The sequence below is a fragment of the Geotrypetes seraphini genome, chromosome 14 (genome assembly GCF_902459505.1).
Source record: "Geotrypetes seraphini chromosome 14, aGeoSer1.1, whole genome shotgun sequence".
NCBI lineage: Eukaryota > Metazoa > Chordata > Amphibia > Gymnophiona > Dermophiidae > Geotrypetes > Geotrypetes seraphini.
The window spans coordinates 17,727,310-17,752,138 of record NC_047097.1 but is presented as its reverse complement, the minus strand read 5'-3'; the positions used below and the strand labels follow the sequence as shown (position 1 = coordinate 17,752,138).

At 41.3% G+C, this 24,829-nt stretch overlaps 1 protein-coding gene across 4 annotated transcripts in view; it reads right to left on the bottom strand.

Annotated features, from left to right (window-relative positions):
* Positions 1-24,829, bottom strand: part of LOC117348494 (transient receptor potential cation channel subfamily M member 7-like) — a 148,638-nt gene that overhangs the window by 64,209 nt on the left and 59,600 nt on the right. For all 4 annotated transcript variants that reach the window (XM_033920707.1, XM_033920708.1, XM_033920709.1 and 1 more), the window contains 9 exons: positions 23,758-23,811; positions 20,291-20,422; positions 14,554-14,679; positions 11,476-11,756; positions 9,948-10,176; positions 8,505-8,657; positions 4,592-4,735; positions 738-866; positions 26-304 (listed from right to left, as the gene is read on the bottom strand). In XM_033920707.1, coding sequence (XP_033776598.1) covers positions 26-304; positions 738-866; positions 4,592-4,735; positions 8,505-8,657; positions 9,948-10,176; positions 11,476-11,756; positions 14,554-14,679; positions 20,291-20,422; positions 23,758-23,811 — 1,527 coding nt within the window. The remainder of the gene's footprint in view (positions 1-25; positions 305-737; positions 867-4,591; positions 4,736-8,504; positions 8,658-9,947; positions 10,177-11,475; positions 11,757-14,553; positions 14,680-20,290; positions 20,423-23,757; positions 23,812-24,829) is intronic.

The following is a 24,829-nucleotide window of genomic DNA, read 5'->3' as shown; positions in this document are numbered from 1 at the left end:
GATCAAGATTTTCCTGTGCACTCACCATTTTGCTTATCATCACCACATAAGGTCCTGCTTGTTGATTTACATTTAGAAAATCCAGCAAATGCACATACCAGAAGATTATATTAAGGCAGTACGTTAGTCTGCCTGCAATAAATACATAATCTTCAGTTTTGTTGGAATGCTTGTAACTGGCCCCAAATCTTAGTCCAAAGCCAACAAAGAATGTAATGATGGCAATTGTGTCACTGATATTTAGGTAATCACTAAACCACACTTTAATCTTCTGTGTAATCTTCCCAGCTTCAGACATAAAGACCTAAAACAGTAGAAACACAGTTATTGATATCGTACAAACTATTATTCTGAAAATAAATCACTGCCAATCTAGTTACATATGACAGTCTTATTATTAATTTCAGTTTGCTGATTTGGAGTTTACCACACTCACTGTATTTGTTTATATTTGGTCTTTACGAGGGGCTGCTGAAAAGTTAGCCCAACCAAGAAGAGAAAGATGTGGAGCCCTGAAACTTCCATGTTATTCCACACTTTTCGTTTCATTTCATATCTTCAAAATGAAAAGTGTCAAGAAAAGTGTGGGATAGCTTGTAAGTTTCAGGGCTCCACGTCATTCTCTTCTTGGTTGCGCTGGGAACTTTGCAGCGGCCCCTCATATTGTGATGTCATAATGCCTCATTCCGCCAATGAGCACCACAAAGCAAAGAACAGGAAATGAGTCAACACGATACCTCACGGATTTTCTCAATTGCAGTTGTGAAAATATACGAAATAACGATCCATTCTTGCACGGATGGTAAATAGTCCATTTCTACAAGAACCACATATGTGTAAAGCATCAAAAACCCGACATAGGCCAGCTGTAAAAAGAAGAAGAACAAGTGAGTTTTACATTGGCATAATGTAAAGAGAATCTGCTATAATTAACAAGATCTGCTATGAAACAAAAAATATTGCAAAACATAAAGGGGGAAATTCTGCAAATGCCGTATACAAAGATAAGCACCTATAACATAGGTCCTGTCTTCTGTCAATCACACTTAAGTGCCTATTACAGAATCGCATCTAACTTAAAATCTGGCAACCATATTCAGTCCTTCTCTGCCCATATACATGTCTACTTTGGAGTTAGGCACCATTACGATATTAATTAAAATAGCCGCCTATTTATTTAGGCGCCTCGTACAGAATTCCGCCCAAGGTATTTGATGATATAGACGAGAAAGAGGTTTGTAATGCAATTCGTAGTTGTACACCCACACGCACTGTTCAGGATCCACGCTCGTCATCTGTCACGAGACAGATGGCAGAGAAGATGTCTCCTGAAATAACAAGAATAGTTAATAAACCATTGAGAAAGGGAGTTTTTCCAAAGGATTGTAAACAATCAACTTTAGGAACCAATTTCGATAGTACCTTTTATAGGTAAAATTTTGGAGAAAATTGTTTTGCCTCAGTTACATGATTTTATGCAGGAAATTGACTGCTTGGATCATAACCAATTTGGTTTTCGGAAAGCTCATAGGGTAGAGCTATCATTGACATTATTATTAGACACCATACGTCTAGGGTTCAACCAACATGTAACTTTTTGCTTGATATCCTTAGACATATCAGGAGCTTTTGATTCTGTAGATTTTCAAAAACTGCTGCTAAGACTAAAAGATCTCGGGGCGGGTGGTACCGTTCTTAAATGGCTTAACTCGTACTTGATAGATCGTTCTTTTCAAGTAAGGAATTGGAATAAAATTTTGAGTAAATTTCAGGCAAGGAGTGGAGTTCACCAGGGTTCAGCGCTTTCAGCGTTATTATTTAATATTTACATGGCCACAATTGGTCAGCTGTTTCAATCTTTAGGAGTCAAATACCGCATATATGCGGATGATATGATCTTTTTCTTCCCAGTGTGTGTATGGGGAGATGGGTTAGAAAAGTTGATGGATGGAAAGGCAGGGTCTAAGATTGAATGTAGAAAAGACTGAGGTAATGTTTGTGGGGAAATCTGACCGGATTAATTGGCCAAAAACATTGAAAATGATGAATGAGGGAGGGAGGGAGTCAATGACAGTCCTGGGAGTAAAACTGGATCCAGGACTTACAATGGGTTGGTCAAGTATGTTTTCCACAGATACATTTAATGTATCGTTTAAAACCAATGCTGTCACCATCTGACTTTCATGCTGTTGTACAAGCAATAATTCGGTCACGGCTGGACTACTGCAATGTCCTGTACCTGGGAATAACTAAGACTAGGTGCAGGGCACTGCTGGTGGTGCAGAATTCCATGGCTAGATTGATAACTGGAACATCAAGATTTGAGCATATTACTCCATATCTCCAACAACTGCATTGGCTGCCAGTTGTATTTAGAATTCAATACAAAGCAATTATGTTATGTCATCAATTTCAATATGGTACGATCCCTGAATTTTTTAAGAGTTTGATGTCTGGGTATCAACCATTAAGATCATTGCGCTCCGAAAGTTTGGTATTGCTGAAAACAAAGGCTAATCCTAAATATGTAGAAACGATTGCCGTGACTTTCACCTGTGCAGGAGTTAAGTTGCGGAATAGCCTTGTTGGTCAAATTTGAAAATGTAGAGACAGGAATTCATTCAGGAAAATGTTAAAAACACAACTATTTGTAGACACATTTCTTTGAGCAATTGACCTTATGTAAGGATTGAATCTGTTTGGTTTTTGTTCCTATCTTGTTCTGATTTTTATAATATTTTACTTATGTAACCTTTTGTAAACCGTTTTGGAAAAAAATGGTATAGAAATTTTAAAAAATAAATAAAAGGTTCAGAAGTCTGGCATCAAAGAGCAAAAAGCTGCAAAGCTGAATTTGTAAATCAAATAGTACCATTACTGTTACTTATCATTTCTGTAGCATTACTAAACGTATGCAGCATTCTAGATATTATATGCAGGTACTTTCTCTGCCCCTGGAGGGCTCACAATCTACATTTTGTGCCTGGGAGAATGGAGGGTTAAGTGACTTGCTCAGGGTCACAAGGAGCTATAGTGGGAACGGAACCCATCATTCCTGATCTCGCTGCGGGGGAATGGAAGTTTTGCAAATGGTGTTTTGAAGTTGAGGGGCATAGGTAAGGGTTACCATATGGCTCCAGAAAAAGGAGGAGGTATAGTTGTTAAACTAAATGGAGGCTATGGGGCCTTACTACTGTGAGCCATCTAGAGCAGGGGTGTCAAAGTCCCTCCTCGAGGTCCGCAATCCAGTCGGGTTTTCAAGATTTCCTCAATGAATATGCACGAGATCTATTTGCATGCACTGCTTTCATTGTATGCTAATAGATCTCATGCATATTCATTGGGGAAACCCGACTAGAGAATGGCATGGTTCCCCTAGTTCTCTGGCCCCTGCACCAATCACTAGGCTATTCTTCCCCTAATTTAGCAGGACTGAGGCCATTTTGAAGATGAGAAGCAAACAAAAGTAGCTACCGTATTTCCTCCCATATTAGACAGTGTCTTACATTAATTTTGGGTCCAAAAAACACACTAGGGCTTATTTTTTGGGGGATGTCATATATATTTTAATATTCTTTATTCATTCTTAAAACTTAAATTGTGCACAAAAGATGATGCATTTACATAAATTAATATCATTATAGCACAATATACTTAATAGAATAAAGACAAAACTTATTTTCTCCTACCCATTTTCAATTTACATACATCTCAAAAATACTTGTAATCAACCCTTCTATATTTCTTAACAAATGGCAAAACATATCCCCCTTCCTGGATGTGCATGTTTTCCCCAAATTATACAAATAAATCAATCTTTACAATATTTAGTTAATGGTTCCCAAACTTCCATAAACTTTTTATAACCCTTCTGAATGGCCATAAACTTTTCCATTTTAAAGATATAACATAGGGATTCCCACCAGAATGAATAATTTAATCTGTCCCAATTTTTCCAATTCTTTAAAATAAGCTGTATGGCAACTCCCGTCATTATAAACAAAAGTTTGTTATTTTTTGCCAAAATTTGACTTTTTACCCTCATAGATGTTCCAAATAAAACGGTATCATACGATAGTGCCACTGGATTTTCTAATAAATTATTAACCTGATCCCAAATCGATCTCCAGAATTTTAGTATCAAAGGACAATAGTATAGTAAATGATCTAACGTCCCAACTTCCACATGACAATGCCAGCATCTATTAGATTTGGAACTATCTTCTCTATGCAAACGAACTGGGGTCCAAAATACTATATGTAATAAGAAAACCCATGCTTGTCTTATTTTTTTCATGTACAACAACCATCTCCCTCTTCCTCTCCTCTACCCCAATTCTTCCTCTTTCCTAGAGCTTTTTTTTTGGGGGGGGGCAGGGCTTATATTAGGAGCACCTTTAAAAATCATGCTAGGGGAAACACGGTAATTACTTTCATTTCCTGGCTACTTTTTCAAACACCGCTGCAAACTTTGGTTGCTGGGATGATTAGCTTGAAATCAATGTCACAGCAAAAATCACACGCCGTCAAGAAAAAAGAGAGCATGAAAAGCTACGAGAACCCCCAATATTTGCTCCCATATTCTACTCACCATGTTAAACCAGAATTTTACAATCGGTGCATGATAGAATGCATAGAATTTCTGAGTGATTGGAATTCTGAGAATGTTGGCCTGGTTCTCCGCTTCTTGGTTGATTTTGGGGCTGTTCAGAACCTTTCCTGTTTGAAAACTCTCCTAGCATAGAAACAAATAAAACTGGTATTGAATTACCGTATTTTTACTCATATACTGCGCACCCGTGTAAAACGCGCACACGGGTATAAGGCGCGGGAAACTGTAATTTATGTAAATAAATTTTTGTATACCGCGCATGCCGCCCCGACTCTCCTTTCGCCCGCCCCAACTCTCCTCTGGCCACCCCGACTCTCCTTTCGGCCGCCCCGACTCTCCTCTCCCCCTTGAAGTCCTGTCCCCACCCTGAAAGCCTGATGCCCCCCCCGACGTCTGATTCACCCCCCCCGCAGGACCGCTCGCACCCCCACCCCGAAGGACCGCTTGCACCCGCACCCCCACCCCAAAGGACCGCTTGCACCCCCACAGCCTCCCGACCCCCCCCATCATGTAGAAGCTCCTACCGTTGTCCTGCTGCTTCCTCTTCCAGCGGTCCCGACCCTTCTGTGAGCCCTGCGTCTGCGCTGCTTCCTCTTCCGGCGGTCCCGCCCTTTCTCTGACATCAGAGAAAGGGTGGGACTGCCGGAAGAGGAAGCAGCAGGACAACGGTAGGAGCTTCTACATGATGGGGGGGGGTCGGGAGGCTGTGGGAGTGCGAGCGGTCCTTCGGGGTGGGGGTGCGGATGCGAGTGCGTGCGAGTGGTCCTTCGGGGTAGGGGTGCGAGCGGTCCTGCGGGGTGAATCGGACGTCGGTGGGGGGGGGGGAAACGATGTAAAAAAAATTTATACAACACGCTCACGCATATAACGCGCAAGGTTATGCACGGTTTGTAAAATCGTGTATAACGTGCGCATTATATGCGTGAAAATACGGTACATATCACAGCTCGTATTTTATTAACTTTATGCTCTTTAAGTAGGAAAAAAAAAAGTTATCAAGCATATAAAGTTGAAACGGAGATGAAATGTATATAGTCCACAATATGGGGTAATTTTGCAAAGGTTTTTCTAGTTTTATACATGGAAATAGCTTTTAGTTTAGAATCATGTTTATTAAATTTTCAGATATATATGAGAATAAATAACATTACAAAATTTATAATTGTATTATAACAATATTAATAATACAAATCTAAGAAATCCTTTAAGTCCTTTAGAAATAGGATGTCTAAGAACAAAAACCCAAAATAGACTAACTAGTACAATGACACTTTGGCTTCCTTTTACGAAACTGCGATAGCAGTTTCTAGCGCAGGGAGCCGCGCTGAATGGCCCACGCAGCTCCTGATGCTCACTGAGTTCCTATGAGCGTCGGAAGCAGCACAGCTCCCCGCGCTAGAAACTGCTACCGCAGTTTCGTAAAAGAGGGGGTTTGTTTGCCACATATAACTAAGCTTGGGAAAAATCTTCATCCCAAAATTGTTTTGCCAAAGGACATTTCCAAAACAAGCGAGATAAAGTAGCTTTAGAATGTCCACATTTCAAACAAGACCCTAATGAAGTAAGAGTTGCTCTATAACAGGGGTAGAGAACTCCGGTCCTCGAGAGCCGTATTCCAGTCGGGTTTTCAGGATTTCCCCAATGAATATGCATTGAAAGCAGTGCATGCACATAGATCTCAGGCATATTCATTGGGGAAATCCTGAAACCCCGACTGGAATATGGCTCTCGAGGACTGGAGTTCCCTACCCCTGCTCTATAAGCACGCCAAGGAGCAATATATACTCTACAAACAAATTTATAACCTATTTCAAAATGGGTAATATCAGAAAAAAGACCATACAAAATCTTTGGATGAATATTTCATTCTGCATTCCAAGCTTGAGCGACCTTAACATAGGGCTCCTTTTACTAAGGTGCGTTAGGGTTTTAACGCGTAGAACAGTACTTGCTACATTGCCACGCGCACTAGACCTTAACGCCTGCATTGAGCTGGGGTTAGTTCTAGAAACGTAGCGCGCAGTAATTTCCTGCGTGCGCTAAAAAACGCTAGCGCACCTTAGTAAAAAGGAGCCCATAGTCTAAAGCAGGTGAAAGATCTAATAAAGAATGTCAAAAATATTTTAGAGGTACAATCAATTGATCATCTAACGCAGTGTTCTACAACCTTTTGATACCTATGGACCGGCGGAAATAAAATAATTATTTTGTGGACCGGCAATTGAAGAACACTTGGCTAAGTCATGGGACAGACCCCGCCCATCTCTTCCTAATCTCCGCCCCAGACCACGCCCCCATAATAGTACTAATTATAACACCATTTTTTCCATTCATTTTTCATATACACACAATATAATTGTATTAACAACACATAATGGTTAACCACAAAATTAAAATACACAAAGCACACTGTATGCTTTTCAACGTTCATTCCTACCAGAAAACAGATAACCCCATGCAAATGCAGGACCAAAAACTAAAAAGTACTAATATTTACAAACAAACTCTAAGATGCAAGACTCTGCGAGCAGTACAACCCCAGAGGAAAAGAAACAAATGAATTTCTTCCTGAACAGACAAATCAATCACTAAATAAAAAAATAAAAGCATTCTCTCTACCACTGTTGTCTCTCTCCCTCCATGCTATGCCTTGCCTTCTGGCCTGCCCCCCCCAGTGTTATCTTCAGGCTGGTCCACGGTGCGATCAACGCGGCATCTTCGGGCCGGCTCCCTGAGTGCTGCATTGCACAAAGCTGTGAGCAGTGGCTCCTTGCGCGCGTCCCACACCTCATCTGGAAGCCTTCCCTCTGATGTTGCGACATCAGAGAGAAGGATTCCGGTTCAGGCGCAGGACGCACATGGGAGGCTTTGTGCACTGCAGCACTTAGGGAGTTGGCCTGAAGACACCCTGTTGATCGCACCGTGGACTGGCGGCAAGAACACCATTTTCTACCCGATGGACATGTTGGCCCTGTGGACCGGCAGAAAATTTCTACGGACCAGCACCGGTCCACAGACCGGTGGTTGAAGAACACCGATCTAACCAATACAATTCCAATAGGGCGTCATACACTTTAGCAATCAATGCCGATTTAGGCAAAGAAGTCACAAAATATTTCAACTGCATATAAGAAAATATATCTAAACAAGACCAACCATAAACATTGCGTAATTGGGAAATTGTTGGTAAGATACCTTCATCAGTTAGTATCTGATATAAATAAGTGGTATTTCCTCTCTAGATGAAATGTACCAAAAGGTCACAAAAAACAATTCTTTAGACCTTCAAGAGGTAATAATTACAATGTAGAAAGAAAAAGCACAGAGGAGGAGGAGTAGGAACTCTGTGCCTTTTCTTACCTTTTGAAGTTCTAAGGAATGAAAATAAAAAGTTGAAAAAAAAAAAATTGGTCTTTGTGACTTTTTGGTACATTTAGATTGTGGTTGTATGTAGTGATTTTTCTCCATCAGTTTGTATATGCGATTCCTGATGCAGGCATTTCCTTGCCGAAACACAGCCGTGTTGGATCCTGTTACTTGTGCCACCAATTACTGGATATAATACATTTGTTTTGGTTCTACAATGTTGGAATCACCGCCGTGATTTGTTGTCCCTTGTCTTCCCGCGTGAGGCTGTGTTATCCTCTTTTGTTTTATGAGATGCAACATTTTAAGGATAGACTAAGATATCAACTAAGATTAGAATATGATATAAAGATTTACGAGTACTTAACATTTCCAAGATTTCTATTGCCTTGCCAGTGAATCTGTTTAAAAATTATCTGCAAGAAATTTGGAAAATTCCAGAAGACTGCATTCCCTTTTTAGTGCACTGAAATGGGACCAAGGCTTTGCAGAATGTCATACTTTCTACTGGTTTATTTATTCTTACCATTGGTATATCCTTTGCCGTGGTCTGAAAGTTGTTCTCGTCTTCCATTGTCATCTGATGTGCAACTTGAGACTGTGGAATGTGGGACATTTCTGTCTTACTTTTGTATTCCATCATTAATATTGCAGGAGGAATCAGAATACTCAGAATCACCTAAAACATTTGAACATTTTAAGTGATTTGTCAAAAGTTTCAAATTTATTATATATTGATATCCCGCCTATCATTACATCTAGGCGGTTTACAGTAAGTTAAAAATAAAGTTAAAATAGAGGGAATAAACATAAAAACAATATATCAGACTGAAATGTATAATCATAACAATAAAAGGGAGGGGGAGGGAAAATATATATATCTACTTCATTTCATTTCACCCCATCTCACCCCCCAGAAGAATGCTTCCACTGCAGACCAGGAGGCGAGAGATTCTTCTGGGAGTCGCTAAGAAATGTGTGCAGAAAATCTTTTAAGTGGGTGGAGTTGGAGGACTTGGCCTGGAGGAAGCAAGGTGGTGAGGGAAATAAAAAGGTGTGTACTGAGAAAGATCCAAAAGAAAATCTGGAAAATTCAAAGAAAACTACTCTAGATCCATGAAAACCAAAAACATAAAAACAGAAACAAAAAAATGGATCCATTTTTTGTTTTTGTGTTTTAATATCAAGCCCAAAACCTCTAAAGCCTAAGTTGCTGTTGGGTCAGAGTCACAGTTTATTTATTTAAAAAAATATCTCAACCGCCTATTCCTAGACGGCTTTACAAATAGCAACATACATAAAAATAAAGCAAACAAGACTTGTACAAACATCAAAGATTACAGATCATTCAATGCATACAATCCTCTATAATAAAACCCTTACCCACGCATGCGCAGTTGTAACGATATGATCCCTGCCGCCGTGATTTGTGCTTCCGTGTCATGTTCTATGCGCGGCAGCGTGCGGCGGCTTGCAGTGCGTGTGGCGGTGAGAGCAACGGCAGGAGGGTGTCCTTCGAGGCATCCGGCTGCTACTGCTGCACAGGGAAGTGGAGGGGGAGAGGGAAAAGAGGCTGCTTTGGGGGGAGGGGGTGCTGAGGGGCAGGCAGCAATCTTGGTTTGCTCAGGGGGGGGAGGGGGCAGAGAGAGATAAGCAGGGGGCCAGGGAGAGAGACAGACAGAAAGAATGACAAACAGACAGGGGGTCTGAGAGACAGAGGCCAAGGAGCAAGAAAGAAAGACAGACAGCGGCTAAGGAGATAGAGAGACACACAGACACATCTGTTCTAGCACCTGTTAATGTAACGGGCTTACAAACTAGTTAAGATATATCAGGGCTTTCGGAATATTAAAGCCAATGCATCATGGGAGCAACACAGGCACTGTAAGGAACCGTGGGGCATTAGCCTCTTTCCATTTCATCTTAATACCTAAAGAATTCAGAAACATTTTAACGCTGTGCACAGTACCTTAAACCACGAATTCTTCCTCATGTTCAGCCTTCCCATCCACATGTCAGATAATAACATTTGTGTACACGTGTGAGCTACAAATGGTCGAAGTCTTGAAGAAACCGCTAATTTAAGGCACGTAGAGTTACTCCAGTTTTTTAGCTCGTATGTCAGCAGCTTCATCGCCATGGTTTCATCTTGCCTGAAGGATTGTTCTAGGAGCTCAACAGCCAGCTGTCCAAACTCGCTGCATTATTAACATGCAGGTAAAAAAAGACAGTTTTAATATGTTCCATTAAACCTGAACAGAGGGCATTTGTGGAACAAACGTTGTGAATATACAATTAGAAGGTAGCTTAATAACAGGACATTTATGAGGTAGGTAAGGGAGCCACATGCCACATGAGTGCCTATTTAATAAAGGCCTAAATTCACAAGAAATCAAAAAACATAGCACCATAGAAAAACAATAACAATACACAAAAAGCCTTTGACAATTTTCTTTCAAAAGTATGAAAACATCAGAAATTGCAGCAAAGCAGCACTGCAGTTACACTGCAAACAGGGCCAGTGCAAGAGTGTTGGGCAACCTAGAAGAACTTTCAGCTTTATAGCCCCTTAAATTAACTAGGAGGGGCCTTAAGTGACTGGGCCATTCAGAGCTTTAGGCCCTTTCCCGGCGCATCCCAGGATGCACCGGGAAGGAGCAGGCCTACCATTTTGTAAGAGGTGGGCCTGCCAGCCGGAGCAAGTAGGTATCCCTCTGGCCGGACTTCATGAATACGGTAGGGAGGGGCAGAGGGCTTTGTCAGGGGCATGGGTAGAGTTCTCAGGAGGGGTTGGGTGACACAGCAGGAGAAGGTGGGCATCTCTCCTGCCAATGAGAGAGAGAGAGAGAGAGAGATCAAAATTATGCCACAAATGTGAGCTTATCTTATATTGAAGCATAGCAGATTTTTAATGGGTTTTATATATATTAAAAGTACACACACAAGTTTAAATCTTCAGAGCTGACATATGTAAGATTACCAGATTTCCTCTAAAAATAAAAAATGGACACCTGGCCCCGCCCCACCCTGCCCTCTGCCCCGCCCCCATACGAACCTCAGGTCTCTTCCCCGAGCTCGCGGCCACATCTGGAGGATCCCCACAATGATGTCATGTGCATGAGTGTGATATCACATCATTGTCCACGCATGCGCAGAAACCCTCCAGATGTGACTCCAAGCTTGGGGCCCTCCAAAACCCGGTTTTGAAAATCCCTCCACCCACCCAGCACTTAGTGTGATTCTATAAGGTGCGCATACCTCCTATAGAATCGAGCTAAATGCTGTTTTGTCAGCACCAATTTTGGGGGGTGCCATGTAAAGAATAAGGCCCTCAATGGAATACTTTCATTAAAATCTATCAATCAGGAACTGACTTTAGAAGCATGAAAGCTTATTTTTTCCCCTTTCTTCAAAAACATGAAAGAATAGGGGAAGGACATTAATAACTACTACAGATTGTTACAACAGCTTGAGAAACTGACAAATACTTTGTTTACTTGGAATAGTTCTTCATCTCTTCTGATGTATCATCAATGACATCGCTATCTGTAGCTTCGGAAGCCATCGAGCGATTCAGCTTGCAAGCAACCAAAGCTTTGGCCATGGACTCCCCACCATGCTGCCAACAGAACAGAGCCATCTTCTGCCTCTTCACTAACACAGCCCAAACGAAGAGCTCATTGAAAGGGTACGGGAAGATCCTTGATTTGGAGTTGTCGATGTCTACAATTTCTTCTTTGTTTCTTTTTTCATCTACTTCCTCAGTACTGCCACCCTTCTTTTACAAGAGAGGAGAGAAAGTTAAGTTTGAATCCTTTCACCTTTCATACTCTTTTTTTCAGTCTTTCACTACACATGAAACATGCATCATCCTATTTCTAAAATAAAAATATTGACATAGACACAGTATATTAAGAAAATCATTATTTTGGGGAGGTGGCCCCATACGACTTATAAGAGAAAGACCACCAGAATTGATGAAGAAGAAAACCAGAATAATGAATGCCAAAATTGGGTGGACGATTTTCTAAGGAATTTTCCTACAATACATACTCGGACTCTGGTAAATTTCGCAGTCTGAAAATTTCACTACCTTAGCAATTAAATTTAACTGCCAAGTTTAACAAGGCAGCTGGATTTTACAAATGGGAACAGGGTAGGGCCAGAACAGGAGAAAGTCCAAGGGTATATTTGTTCCTTGCATGGATAGATGCATAGAGTGACCAGAATAAAATGGATGTGCTCAACAAATACTTCTCTTCAGTGCTCAAGGAAGAAAATCCTGGATAAGAACCACGGCTGGCTGTCAAGGGTATATCTGGTAATGCAGTCAATATTGCAGTGTTCATGAAAGAAAACGTTCCTAAAAAACTTGGAAATCTGTAAGTGGGCAAAGCCATGGGGTCAGATGGAATACATCCCAGGATACTGAAGGAACTCAGAGAAATCCTGGCAGGACCCCCTTAAGGATTTATTTAATAGATCTTTAGAGACAGGAGAGGTTCCAAAGGATTGGAGATGAGCAGATGTGGTTCCTTTTCACAAAAGTGGGGTTCGGGAAAAAGAGGGAAACTCTAGGCCAGTAAACCTCATGTTGGTGGTAGGAAAAATAATGGAATCACTGTTGAAGATATTATCAAAGAAAAATCCTGCCAAATGAACATTGATGTCTTTGACTGGGTAACCAAAGAACTGGATAAAAGACATGTGCTAGATGTAATCTACTTGGATTTCAGCAAAACCGTTAATATGGTTCCTTACAGAAGACTCCTGAATAAGCTGAGAGGGTGGAGGTAAATGAAATTTGCTTGGAGGAAAGAAACATAAGAACATAAGAATAGCCTTACTGGATCAGACTAATGGTCCATCTAGCCCAGTATCCCATCTTCATGGAGGCGAGTAGTGGAGTGCCTCAGAGGTTGGTACTGGGGCCGATTATGTTTAATATATTTGTGAGAGACATTGCTGAAAGGTTAGAAGGAAAAGTTTGCCTTTTTGTGGATGACACAAAGATAGCCAATAGAGTGGATACCCCAGAGGAAGTAGAAACCACAAGAAGAAAATTAGAAGAATGACCAAGGTCTGGCAGTTAAAATTTTATGAAAAGAAGTGCAGTGTAATGCACTTGGGGTGTAGAAATCCAAAGGAGATGTACGAGATAGGAGGAGAGAGATTGATAAGCACAGCTCAGGAGAGGGACCTTGGGGTGATGGTGTCTAAGGATCTCAAGATGATGAAGCAATGTGACATATTAGTGGCCAGGACCAGAAGGATGCTGGGCTGCATAGAGAGGGGTATAGCCAGCAGAAGAAAGAAGATGTTGATGCCCCTGTACAAGTCGTTGGTGAAGCTCCTCTTGGAGTATTGTATTTAGTTTTGGAGGGCGTGTCTTGATAAAAAAAACTGAAGTCCAGAGAAAAGCGACAAAAATGGAATGGAGTTTGCATCGCAAGAAGTACGAGGAGAGACTTGATGGAAAGGAGAAGCAGTGGCAATATAACACAGTTATTTAAATATCTGAATGGTATTAATATATAAATATATACAAACAAACCTTTTCCAGAGAAAGGAAGTACTTTTTTAAGGAGAGTGGTAGATGCTTGGAATGCCCTCCCTTGGGAGAGGTGGAAACAAAAAGAGTAACAGAATCCAAAAGAGCATGGGATAAGCACAAAGGAATTCTACATAGAAGACATGGAATCAAAGAAGCTCAGTGGTGATTAGATGGCTACACCAGTAATTGAGGAACAAAGCCAGTGCTGGGCAGACTGATCGTGGCAGGATAGATTCAGCTTCAGTAGTCTGTGCCCCAATCAAGGCTGGGGAGATTTGGAAGGGCTGGAGTGGGGCTTCAAGGACAGCTTCAGTAGCTGGAGAACAAGGCTAGAGCCTCGTGCTATGTTCTGTGCCCTGAAATTGCCAAAGACAAATCAAAGTCAAGAATGCATATGGCGGATCATATCATACTTTATGCCAGTGGTTCTCAACCCTGTCCTTGGGACCCCCCCAGCCAGTCGGGTTTTCAAGATATCCCTAATGAATATGCATGAGAGAGATTTGCATACCTGTCACTTCCATTATATGCAAATCTCTCATATGCATATTCATTAGGGATATCTTGAAAACCCGACTGGCTGGGGGGTCCCCAGGACAGGGTTGACAAGATATCCCTAATGAATATGCATGAGAGAGATTTGCATACCTGTCACTTCCATTATATGCAAATCTCTCATATGCATATTCATTAGGGATATCTTGAAAACCCGACTGGCTGGGGGGTCCCCAGGACAGGGTTGACAAGATATCCCTAATGAATATGCATGAGAGAGATTTGCATACCTGTCACTTCCATTATATGCAAATCTCTCATATGCATATTCATTAGGGATATCTTGAAAACCCGACTGGCTGGGGGGTCCCCAGGACAGGGTTGAGAACCACCGCTTTACGCTATGAGGTAATCTTGTTGGGCAGACTGAAAGGATTGTACAGGTCTTTATCTGCCATCATTTACTACGTTACTATGTTATAATGTAGACCACCCGATGCCACTGATTCATACGGTAAACAGGTACCTTAGGCCTGCAGGGCTGTGCAGTTTGGATGAAATGAGTGTGACGTCTTTCTTCCTTTTTCTCTGTCTGGGATTTATGGTCTTCAGAGAGATGAGTAATACTAGTACAGGTCTTTCTTCCAGACTTCTGCAAATTTAAAGCCAAGGGATTATTTTTTTCTTGTTATAGAAGCGTATTTAGCTGCAATAGTAAACCTAGTTTTACATGTGCATATACATAGGACAATTGATTTGGTATAAACAAGTGAGTATAAGTAGGATGATGGATTAAGTTTAAGTTTAAGTTTATTAGGATTTTATATACCGCCTATCAAGGTTATCTAAGCGGTTTTTACAATCAGGTACTCAAGCATTTTCCCTCTCTGTCCCGGATTATGGCATAATCGTGCCGGTATTAACTCCGTAACCCCACCACAGAGCTCCGTGTATTTCAGTATACAACCTGGCTTTTCTCCAAAATGTAAAGCTAGCTATCCTCTTCATAACCTCTAATTTCTTCTTATGTCCTTCCCTCATTTATTGAATTTACCTGTAAACCGTGCTGAGCTCTATCTTTATAGAGATGATGCGGTATACAAACTTAAGGTTTAGTTTAGTATAGAGCCCATGTATTGTAACACCTCAAAACTCCTTATGGTAACATCTCTACAGAAGCTCATGTATTATAGCGCCTTTGCAGAGGCTCATGTAGACTGCTCTGAATTGACTCTCCAGTCGTCAGTAGTGGTATAGAAGCTCTCAATAACCAATAATCAATTTTTGCTATGCTACATGGAATGTGATTCTAGGTGTAATCCAAGGAAATATAAGTTGTGATCATACTTTGGAGAAATAGAATAATGACTTCTGCAAAAACTGCCATTTCTGACATTCACAAGGCCATCCTCCAGTTCTAGTCTGTGGCGTACCTGTCTTGGTTGCCACCTGGGGTCGAGAACCTCCCCTCCAGGCAGTTGGCGGTGCCATGGTCTGGTGGGCATAGCTGTCGCCTCTGCTGGTCCTTCGCCCTCGAACAGGAAGTTGGCGACAGAAAAAGTGGGAGCCAGCAGAGCTGTGTAAGGTGGGTCACCGCCCTGTGACTTCTCCCTGCCCCCGCTTACTGGCTGCACCCAGGCCACCCCCTCCACCCTGCCTCTAGTTCACCACTGGCTCTAGCAAAGAAGGTTTGTTCAGTTTGATATACCGCAAACTTACAATGCAATCTAAGAAGTTTACAATTTTAAATAAAATCACATAAAAGAAAAGCTCTCCATATACTAGATAGGAAAGTCCCCATCAATAGCCCACCCAAATATCAAAACCCCCCACAAAGTATTATTTTTTATATATGGAAAAAAAAAATCTAAACAAGGCTGAACCTGGAAAGACCTGCCGAAATAAATGTGCCTTACACTGTTTCCAAAAACAAGTTAAAGAATGGTCTTCCAGCAAAGAGGAAGGCAGAGCATTCCAAAGATGCAATTGGAGACACATTTTGGGGTACAGCCGTAATAGTCTGAATGGAAAATTTCAGAAACTCAGGCCAGCGGGCACACAATTAATGGCCTATGATTTACAGGCCTTCTCTTTAACTCGTTCCTCTTTAGAAACCAGTCATCACAATGCTAACTCGATCCTCAGATGCACCACTCCACGTTCAAACTTATTTCATTACGTTAAGCTTCACCGGATCAACTTTATATATTAATTTAATTTATCATTTTTTGATTATAAACTTTCTATATTTTTAATTCTTTAGTAGTATTTAAATATCTAACTTAGTTTTTAAGACTTAGCTTCATCTACTGAATAGAGTGGTCGAGACTGATTGCGTGTGATTATTAGGGACCCAGCCTTGAAAAAGCTTTTTGTAGCGAAACATGTTGACGAAAGAAAGTCCCTAACAGAGACCACAACAATAAAGCTATAAGTAGGGTTACCAGATTTTCCGTTTGGAAAATCCAGACCTCTAGACCCGCTCCCAGGCCTGCCCAGTTCCACCCATCTTCGCCCCATCATGCCCCAGTCCCGGCCCCAATCTCACCCTAGCCCTGCCCCACACTGGTCTCATCGGGCAGGGTATCTGCGCATGAGACGCGATGACACCATGCACACATGTATGTGACATCATTGCCTGGCATCCACGCATGCGTGGATGCCCTCCTGTCCAATGGCAATTTGATAGCTTTTCAAAATCTGGACAAAGTGCCGGGTTTTAAAAAGCCGTCCGGACCCTTGGACTGTCCGAGGAAATCTAGACATCTGGTAACCCTATGTATAAAGAGCATGTTTGGGAGTAAACATTATCCAAGAAGCAGTTTGGCCAACTGCCATCATAAGTCTTATTATATTAAACTGCAGGATAATTAGTTATAATCTCCTTTTCTGTTTATACTAAGATTTCAAGGAAGGTGTGACCCAGTGGTTAGAGTTGATGCCTCAACAGCCTGGGGTTGCAGTTTCAATCCGTAGCTGCTCCTTGTGACTGGGCAAGTCAGTTAACACTTCATTACCCCAGGCACAAAAAATAAGTACCAGTCTAAACTGCGTAAACCACTTTGATTGAAATCCCATCAGGAAGATGCTTGGGTGCGTAAGGAGAGGCATGGCCAGTAGGAAAAGGGAGATCATACGGGCTGTTGTACAGAATAAGTCTCTGGTGAGGCCCCATTTGGAAGAATGTGTGCAATTTTGTAGACCACACCTTCAAAAAGATATAAATACTGTAGGATTTAAGAGACCTTAATATGGAGGAAAGATGGGAGAGAGGGGATATGACAGAGACATTTAAATATCTCTGTGGTGTTCATGTTCAAGAGGTGAGTCTTTTTCAAAGGAGGGAAAACTCCAGAAGGAGAGGGCATAGGATGAAGGTAAGAGGTGATATGGCTCAGGAGTCATTTAAGGAAATACATTTTTAGAAAAGGGTGGTAGATGCGTGGAATAGTCTCCCAGTAAAGATGGTAGAGACAAAAACTGTGTCTGAGTTCAAGAAAGCATGGGACAGGCATGTGGGATCTCTTAGGGATAGGAGGAGATAATGGATGCTGCAGAAGGGCAGACTGGATGGGCCATTTGGTCTTTATCTGCCGTTATGTTTCTATCCCCTTTACCCTTCTTTTACTGAGCTATAGTAAAGGTGGCTATAATGTGCCCTTATGCAGGTTTTTGACGCATGCTAAGGTCAAGTGTACTACAGCCAGAAAATGGACAATTTCCTATTTTTGCAAACCACAGAGAGGCTCTTCAGATCTGCACCAAATGGGGCAGGAGAGAAAAAAAATGTGGAAATGGAAGTGGGAAGAAGTTGAAAGAGGGGGATGGGAAGTCTGATAGTAAGGGCAGCGGGGGGTTGAATGACAGGGAAGGCGATGGAGCCGATGAAGGAATGAGGGTTAGAGAAATAGAAATTGGTGACTAGGGAGTGAGTGAGTGAAAGACAGAGGGAGAATGGGAGGACTGGGGAGGAATGAGAGAGAGTGATGGGAAGCTGGTATTATGGAGAGCTGTGAACTAACTGTCTACATTGAACGATTTGTAATCTTTGAAGTTTGTACAAGGCTTGTTTGCTTTATTTCATGTATGTTACTATTTGTAAAGCCACCTAGGAATAAGCGGTTGAGAAATCTTTAAAAATAAATAAATAAACAGGTAAGAGATGAAAAGAGGGAGACTTCCCGAGTCATCACCGTAGATCCCAGAAGCTGGAGATAGGCCCAGACCCATAGGGCTTCCAAACTGAGCTTGTAAATTGCCCCTGTGCTCTTCCGTAAGGAACACTTCCCCTGGGCCATGTCAAACTACACCCCCAGGTATTCCAAATTCTGAGAGGGAGACAAATGCCTCTTGGTCTCATTCACCTTTCAGCCCAAACACTCCAAGAGCTGGATGATCTAAGCCATCGTCACCTTGGAGTCTGCCTCAGAGTCAGCCCACGTGAGCCAATTGTCCAGGTAAGAATGACTGAAAAGCTCGAGCAGCACATGTGCACTGCTGCCACGTACATCACCTTGGAGAAGGTGCAAGGAGCTGTCACCAAACCGGTGCGACATAGCCATTCACTACAAATATCCATCAGCAGGTCTATCATTGGCTGCTATGACATAGCCAACCAGCCAATGAATATTTGCATAGCCGGCTATGTCTGCGCCAGCCAAAAAAAAACCTTGGATATTCAATGCCAGTCACCAGATATGGCGCCAACATTGAATTTCTGGATTCACTGTGGACCGTGAGGGAGATACTATCTCTCACGGTCTGAATATTGGATGGCTTATACCTGGATATACAACTTTGGTATCTGGGTGTGGCCTGGCACTGAATATCTGGGTATAAATTTAAATAAAAACATAAATCCATCTAGCCCAGAATCCTGTTTCCACAGTGGCCAATCGATGTCACAAGTACCTAGAAACATAGAAACATGATGGCAGATAAAGGTCAAATGGCCCATCCGCAGTAACCATTATCTCTTTTTCTCTCTGAGAGATCTCATGTGCCTATCCCAGGCCCCCCAAATAGTAGTAACATTCTAGAACCCCAAAGAGTAGAAAGATTCCAGAATTCCTAGCAACATTCTGGAACCCTTTAAAACTAGACAAAATAGTCAACCAGAATTTATCAATAACCTTCTTATTCCTTATAGGTCTTCTAAGACTCTAAGATCTTCTTCTAAAAATCTGCTATCTGTTCCATCTCTGAAGTTTATCCGCACAATGAGGTCTACCATTTTCTCTGTCAGCGCTCCATCTCTTTGGAATAATATTCCGGTCCACTTACGGGAAGAATCAACTCTTCACCATTTTAAGACGAATTTAAAAACATTTCTTTTTCGTGATGCTTTTGAGACCTAAATGCCCTTTTTAGGGCTACATAGTTTTATTCTATTTTTAGATACCCTCCCTTTTGTTCTTTCCCTATATGTTCTTTCATACTTGATAAATTGTAGTTCTCCTCTTCTTTCCTTTTTAGTTCCTGTTTGTTTTTAAATATTTTTAATAATGATTATTGTTTTAAAGGATGTATAGTTACCCCATATATGTTTTTAACATAATGTTCACCGCCTAGAAGGCCGATTTATAAAATTTTTAAATAAACTTGAAACTTGAAGAGTAGCAAGATTCCAGAATACAAAACCATAACAATATTCCATGCTTCTGATCCAGGGCAAGCAGGGACTTCCCCATAACAGACAATGGACTTTTCCTCCAGGAAATTATCCAAACTTTTCTTAAAATCGGCTATGCTATCCGCCCTTACCACAACCTCTGGCAACGCATTCCAGAGCTTAACTATTCTCTAAGTGAAAAAATATTTCCTCCTATTGGTTTTAAAAGCATTTCCCTGCAATTTCATTGAGTATCCCCTAGTTTTTGTAATTTTTGACAAAGTGAAAAATCAATCCACTCGTACCCGTTCTACACCAAATGCCTTAGAGAGCATTTGAAGCCAGTTCTGAGCACAGTTTTTTAATATCAGGGGGTACATTTTGCAGAAGAACATCATTGTTGCATTATGCAAAAAACTATACCTCAGGGAGATGTAGTTAAACTTTTGCAATGCCGTCTGTATGCATTATTGTTATTATACGCGCATGCATTTGCATCTGCCTCATTTATGCATCATGCAACATTAATGGACAACGTTAGCGCCCTTTATAAAGTACATCAGCCCTAATGTGTCTAGGAATTTTGGAACATTTCTTAAGCGTGTATCCTAACCCCACATGTTCTTCAGAATCATTTCCAGACTCTGCTCACCTGAATCAAAGTTTTGTAAAGAATTCTAAAGCGCTTTTTGGTGTACATGCACCTGTAGGTTCCTCCCATGAGATATTCAATGATAAGTCCCACATCCATGAGGGTGAGTTTATATTCTGGCGGAGGGTTTCCCTAGAAATAAAAACGGGGGATATTATGATCTCAGCCATAAGCACAGGGAAGAAAATGTGTACACTTCTTCCTCCGTATTCGCGGTTTCGATTATTCACAGTTTTAAGCTTGCTGGCTCCTCTCCCCCCCTCCCCAAATTACATCAGCTTGCATTAAAAAAATCGTTGATTCCACACGTTTACAGAGAAAATCGCTGATTCCCAGCACTTTCTTCAGCGTATTTTGCCTCTCCTTCAGGAACAGACCAGGTCTCCCACCATGTTATTCGCGGTTTCACTATATTCACGATGGTTTTTAATAGAAAACAGCGAATAACATATGAAAAAGTTATTTGCGGTTTTTCTGTATTTGCGGCTCTGTTAATCCCCTATCACAGCGAATACGGAGGGAGAAGTGTAGTCTTAGTAGACTTGGGCTAACAAAAAAACTTGAAGATAGAAAGGTGAGGTGAACAGAATAACTTCCAACCAAACAAATCCTCACTCAGCAGGAAAAGGTATATAATAAGTTTAAGTTTTAAGTTTATTATGGGACTTGATAAATCGCTTAATCAAATGTTCTAAGCGATGTACATTTAAAATTTACAATATAAATCTAAAATACAGTAACAATACATTACATTACAATGCAGACAATATATTTAAGTAATAACTAAAAAACAATAAATTTAAGCATAGTTAAACAAAGAGAAAGAAGGGAAGAAATACAATTTTAAATAAAGATAAGACAATGAAGGAAAACACAAAATAATGTAATTAGAACAGGATTGATCAAATAATCATCATTCTTAAAATATAAAAGAATTATGTGAAGAAGGCATCATTAAAACGGTAAAATAACACAGATTTAAATTTACCCAATAAATTGACCAATAAACAGAATTTATAAAATAAATAAATTATGTAAAAAAAAAGGAAAGTTTTTAACGCAGTTTTAAATTTACCCAAGTCTTTCTCATCCCGCAGCACAATAGGAAGGGCATTCCAAGTTTGCGGTGCCATACAGGAAAAAATAAATTGTCTCCTAGTATTAATAATTTTTAATGATGGAATTGTTAGCAGATTTTGTTCGCTAGATCTTAAAATTCTTTTAGTAGAATAAGGAATCAGTGATCTATATAAAAAAGCAGGAGTCTTATTAGTCAAAGTTTTGAAAATAGTTATACATAACTTATAAGTGATTCTATAATTAACAGGAAGCCAATGCGCCTCTTTAAGAAGTGGTGTTACATGATCATATTTTTTTGAATTATTGATTAATTTTATTGCTGTATTCTGTATGATTTGTAATCGTTTTATTTCATGTAGTGCAATCCCTTTGAATAAAGAATTGCAGTAATCGAGCTTAGACATCACCAAAGAGTGAACAAGTATAGTAAGTGATTTAGAACAGAGAAATTTTGAAATGGAACGAATTTTACGTAATCTGTAAAAAGTGATTTTCACAATATTACTGATATGATCATGGAAATTTAGTTTATTATCAAAAATAACACCTAAATGGAAGACCAGACCAACTTGTATCTTTCTTCTCATTTCTTTATTGAAAATTCTTCATAGAAACATTCTTGCTCCAAGCAATACTGCCCGACGGGACCCGTTTCGCCAACAATGGCTTTTTCAAGGGTTCCAGCAGGGAGCACTCATTTTGGCTTCCTCATACATTCAGGGCAGGAGCGTCCCGTCGGGCAGTATTGCTTGGAGCAAGAATGTTTCTATGAAGAATTTTCAATAAAGAAATGAGAAGAAAGATACAAGTTGGTCTGGTCTTCCATTATATACCTTTTCCTGCTGAGTGAGGATTTGTTTGGTTGGAGGCTAACAAAAAAACCCCAGACACATGGGGAATCATTCTATACAGAAAGCACTACATGTCAAGTACAAGTGTAAATGACCAGAATTCTAGAACATAAGCACATACATGTGTGCATATCTGTATATAGATACCAGAAATCCACTATGCACTGATTTTTGAGAGCACGTAGGGTGGGACTTCATCCAGACTCCACCAATGGGAATGCCTACATGGACAAGCAAGTGCTCATGTCTAAACAAAGAGTTACTAGACTTCCTGGAAACCCGGACATGTCCTCTTTTTAGAGGACTGTCTAAGTGCCCGGACGGACTTTCTAAAACCCAGAAGCCCCGACGAGCTCCAGCCACATCTGGAGGGCCTCTGAGCATGCGCATATTATGTCACACACATCTGCGCATACCCCAGGCCCTCCAGACATGGCCGGAGCTCATCGGGGAAGAAGAGAGGAGGCTTTGTGGGGGCGGGGCTATAGGTAGAACAGATTGGGGCCTTGTGCCCAGGGTTTAGTGGCCCAAACTATGGTAACCCTAATCCAGACTCCACGGATGGGAAAGCCCACATGGAAAGGTAAGTGCTCATGCCTAAACACATACATCTGCATAGCCGGCTACACTAATATTCTATTAAAAAAAAAAATAATAAATTAAGCACCTTCTTTCCTTTACAGAATTAGGCAGCGTCATGTAGGTGCCCCATGTGAGTGAGTCTATAGAACGCTGCCATTCCCCTTAAGAACACTCCCTCACAAAATCAAGGCCCCTAAGAGAGGGGCCTTAGGTGCCTGAACCAATCGGGGCCTTAGGCTCCTCCTAATGCATCACCAGCACGCACTGGGTGGGGCCCAAGACACTGATTGGTTCAGTGCACCAGAAGGGGGAAAGGCCGCCATTTTGAAGAGGATATCCCTCCTGCCTGATTTTCGACAAAAGATACAGGAGTAGAGGGCTCTTGAGCTGGGGGTGGGATCTGATCCAACCCCCCCCCCCAAACCCACTAGACCACCAGGATTATGTGGGAGAGGGAGGAGTAATCGGAAGACAGGGGCGCTTGGTGTCAAGGGGGAGTGTCAGGAGGTCCTGGTTTTGGCAGAAGGGGAGGGGCATGCACGCAGTGGGGGAGGCACAGAAGTGCGCCTCTGCCCCGGGTGCCCCCTACACTCACTATGCCACTGGTTAAGATTATGTGGCTCGTCTTATCTGGCCCTGCAGCCCGCCCTCGCACACAGTACACACGCCATTATACTTCTCTGTACGAAACTACTTCTGGAAGCAGCAGATTCAACCACTTCTGTGACCATCGTAAGGACTCAGACCTCTACATCATCTATCTTTACTCCCCTGCTTCCAAAGCTACCACTTGGAAGTGGGGGATGGTGGGGGGAGGAGGAGGAGGGGATTCAGAAATAATTCAGCAACTGTATGTATGTAAGCTTCAGAGTTTTGATTTCCAAACATTTTAAACCAAAATATGACTTTTAAATTTCAAATTTACACCAATATTAGATCAAGAAGGAGCTTTACCTTTTTGACGTCACGGAGAAGATGGAAAAGTGTTGACTTCGTTGAACATGGTTTCTTTATGGAAAATGAAAAGAGGAAAAATATAATTTGGATGAAGAATGCAAGACTTGTGCCGTGATTGAAGAATATATGCCCCAAATCACCGCCCTGCTCTCTCCCCAATTGCTGCCCTGCTCGTCCCCAGATTTCTCCCGCCTGCTGCTCCAAATCTCTCCTGCCCTTCCCTGCTCTGCAAGGGTTTAAAGCGGGTTAAAATCACAGGCTTGCTGAGCTAAAAAGTAAAAAAAATTTAAAGTTTAAGAAAGTAAAAAAAGTTTAAAGTTTTTAAAAAATGTCGTGGCTCAGACGGGCATGCGCAAACCATCTACAGCTGGTCTGCGCGTGCGTTGGGATCACACACCAGCGATCCTTGCCGGCAGATGGGGGTGTTCCTCCGATCACTCCTATCTGCATATTGGAGGTTGACGAATCCATCGGACCTGCCCATATCGGTCCTGATCGGGCAGGTTCGTGAATCTAGCCCTAGGACTCTTCCTTCCCTCCCCCCTATCCAAAACCTGTGAATGTCGCCTTTGCAGCATCCCCAGCCTTGACCAACTTTTGGAAGGGAAAGACCTAAACTAGGAATTTTCAATACTGATCGCCCGTTACGGGTTGCCTCATTATTTGTGTTCCCTTCAGTACAAGGTTGTATTTATAAGAAGTGTTTACAACAATCATTCGCTTTTCAGGTAGCTAGCTGGCATGACGAACTTCGGAAATTGTTATCATTATCACCTTCATATTTGCATTTTAGAAAATTGTTGAAATTGTCTCTTTTGTTCGATTTCTAGAAAAATGATAGTCTTGGTAACGTATCTTTTTTTAAAGTATGGATTGTTATCAGTGAGTTGTATAGATTGCTGTTATTGTACAGTTTCTCTTATTATTTTCTGTACACCGCATTGAACTGAAAGGTATTTGGAGTCCAGAAATGCAAAATGGAACAGGAAATACATGCCAATTCACAAATTTGAAAAGTCAGAATCAATATTCACTTGGTGCTATCTATCTGGTAGAAATCTGACTCAGT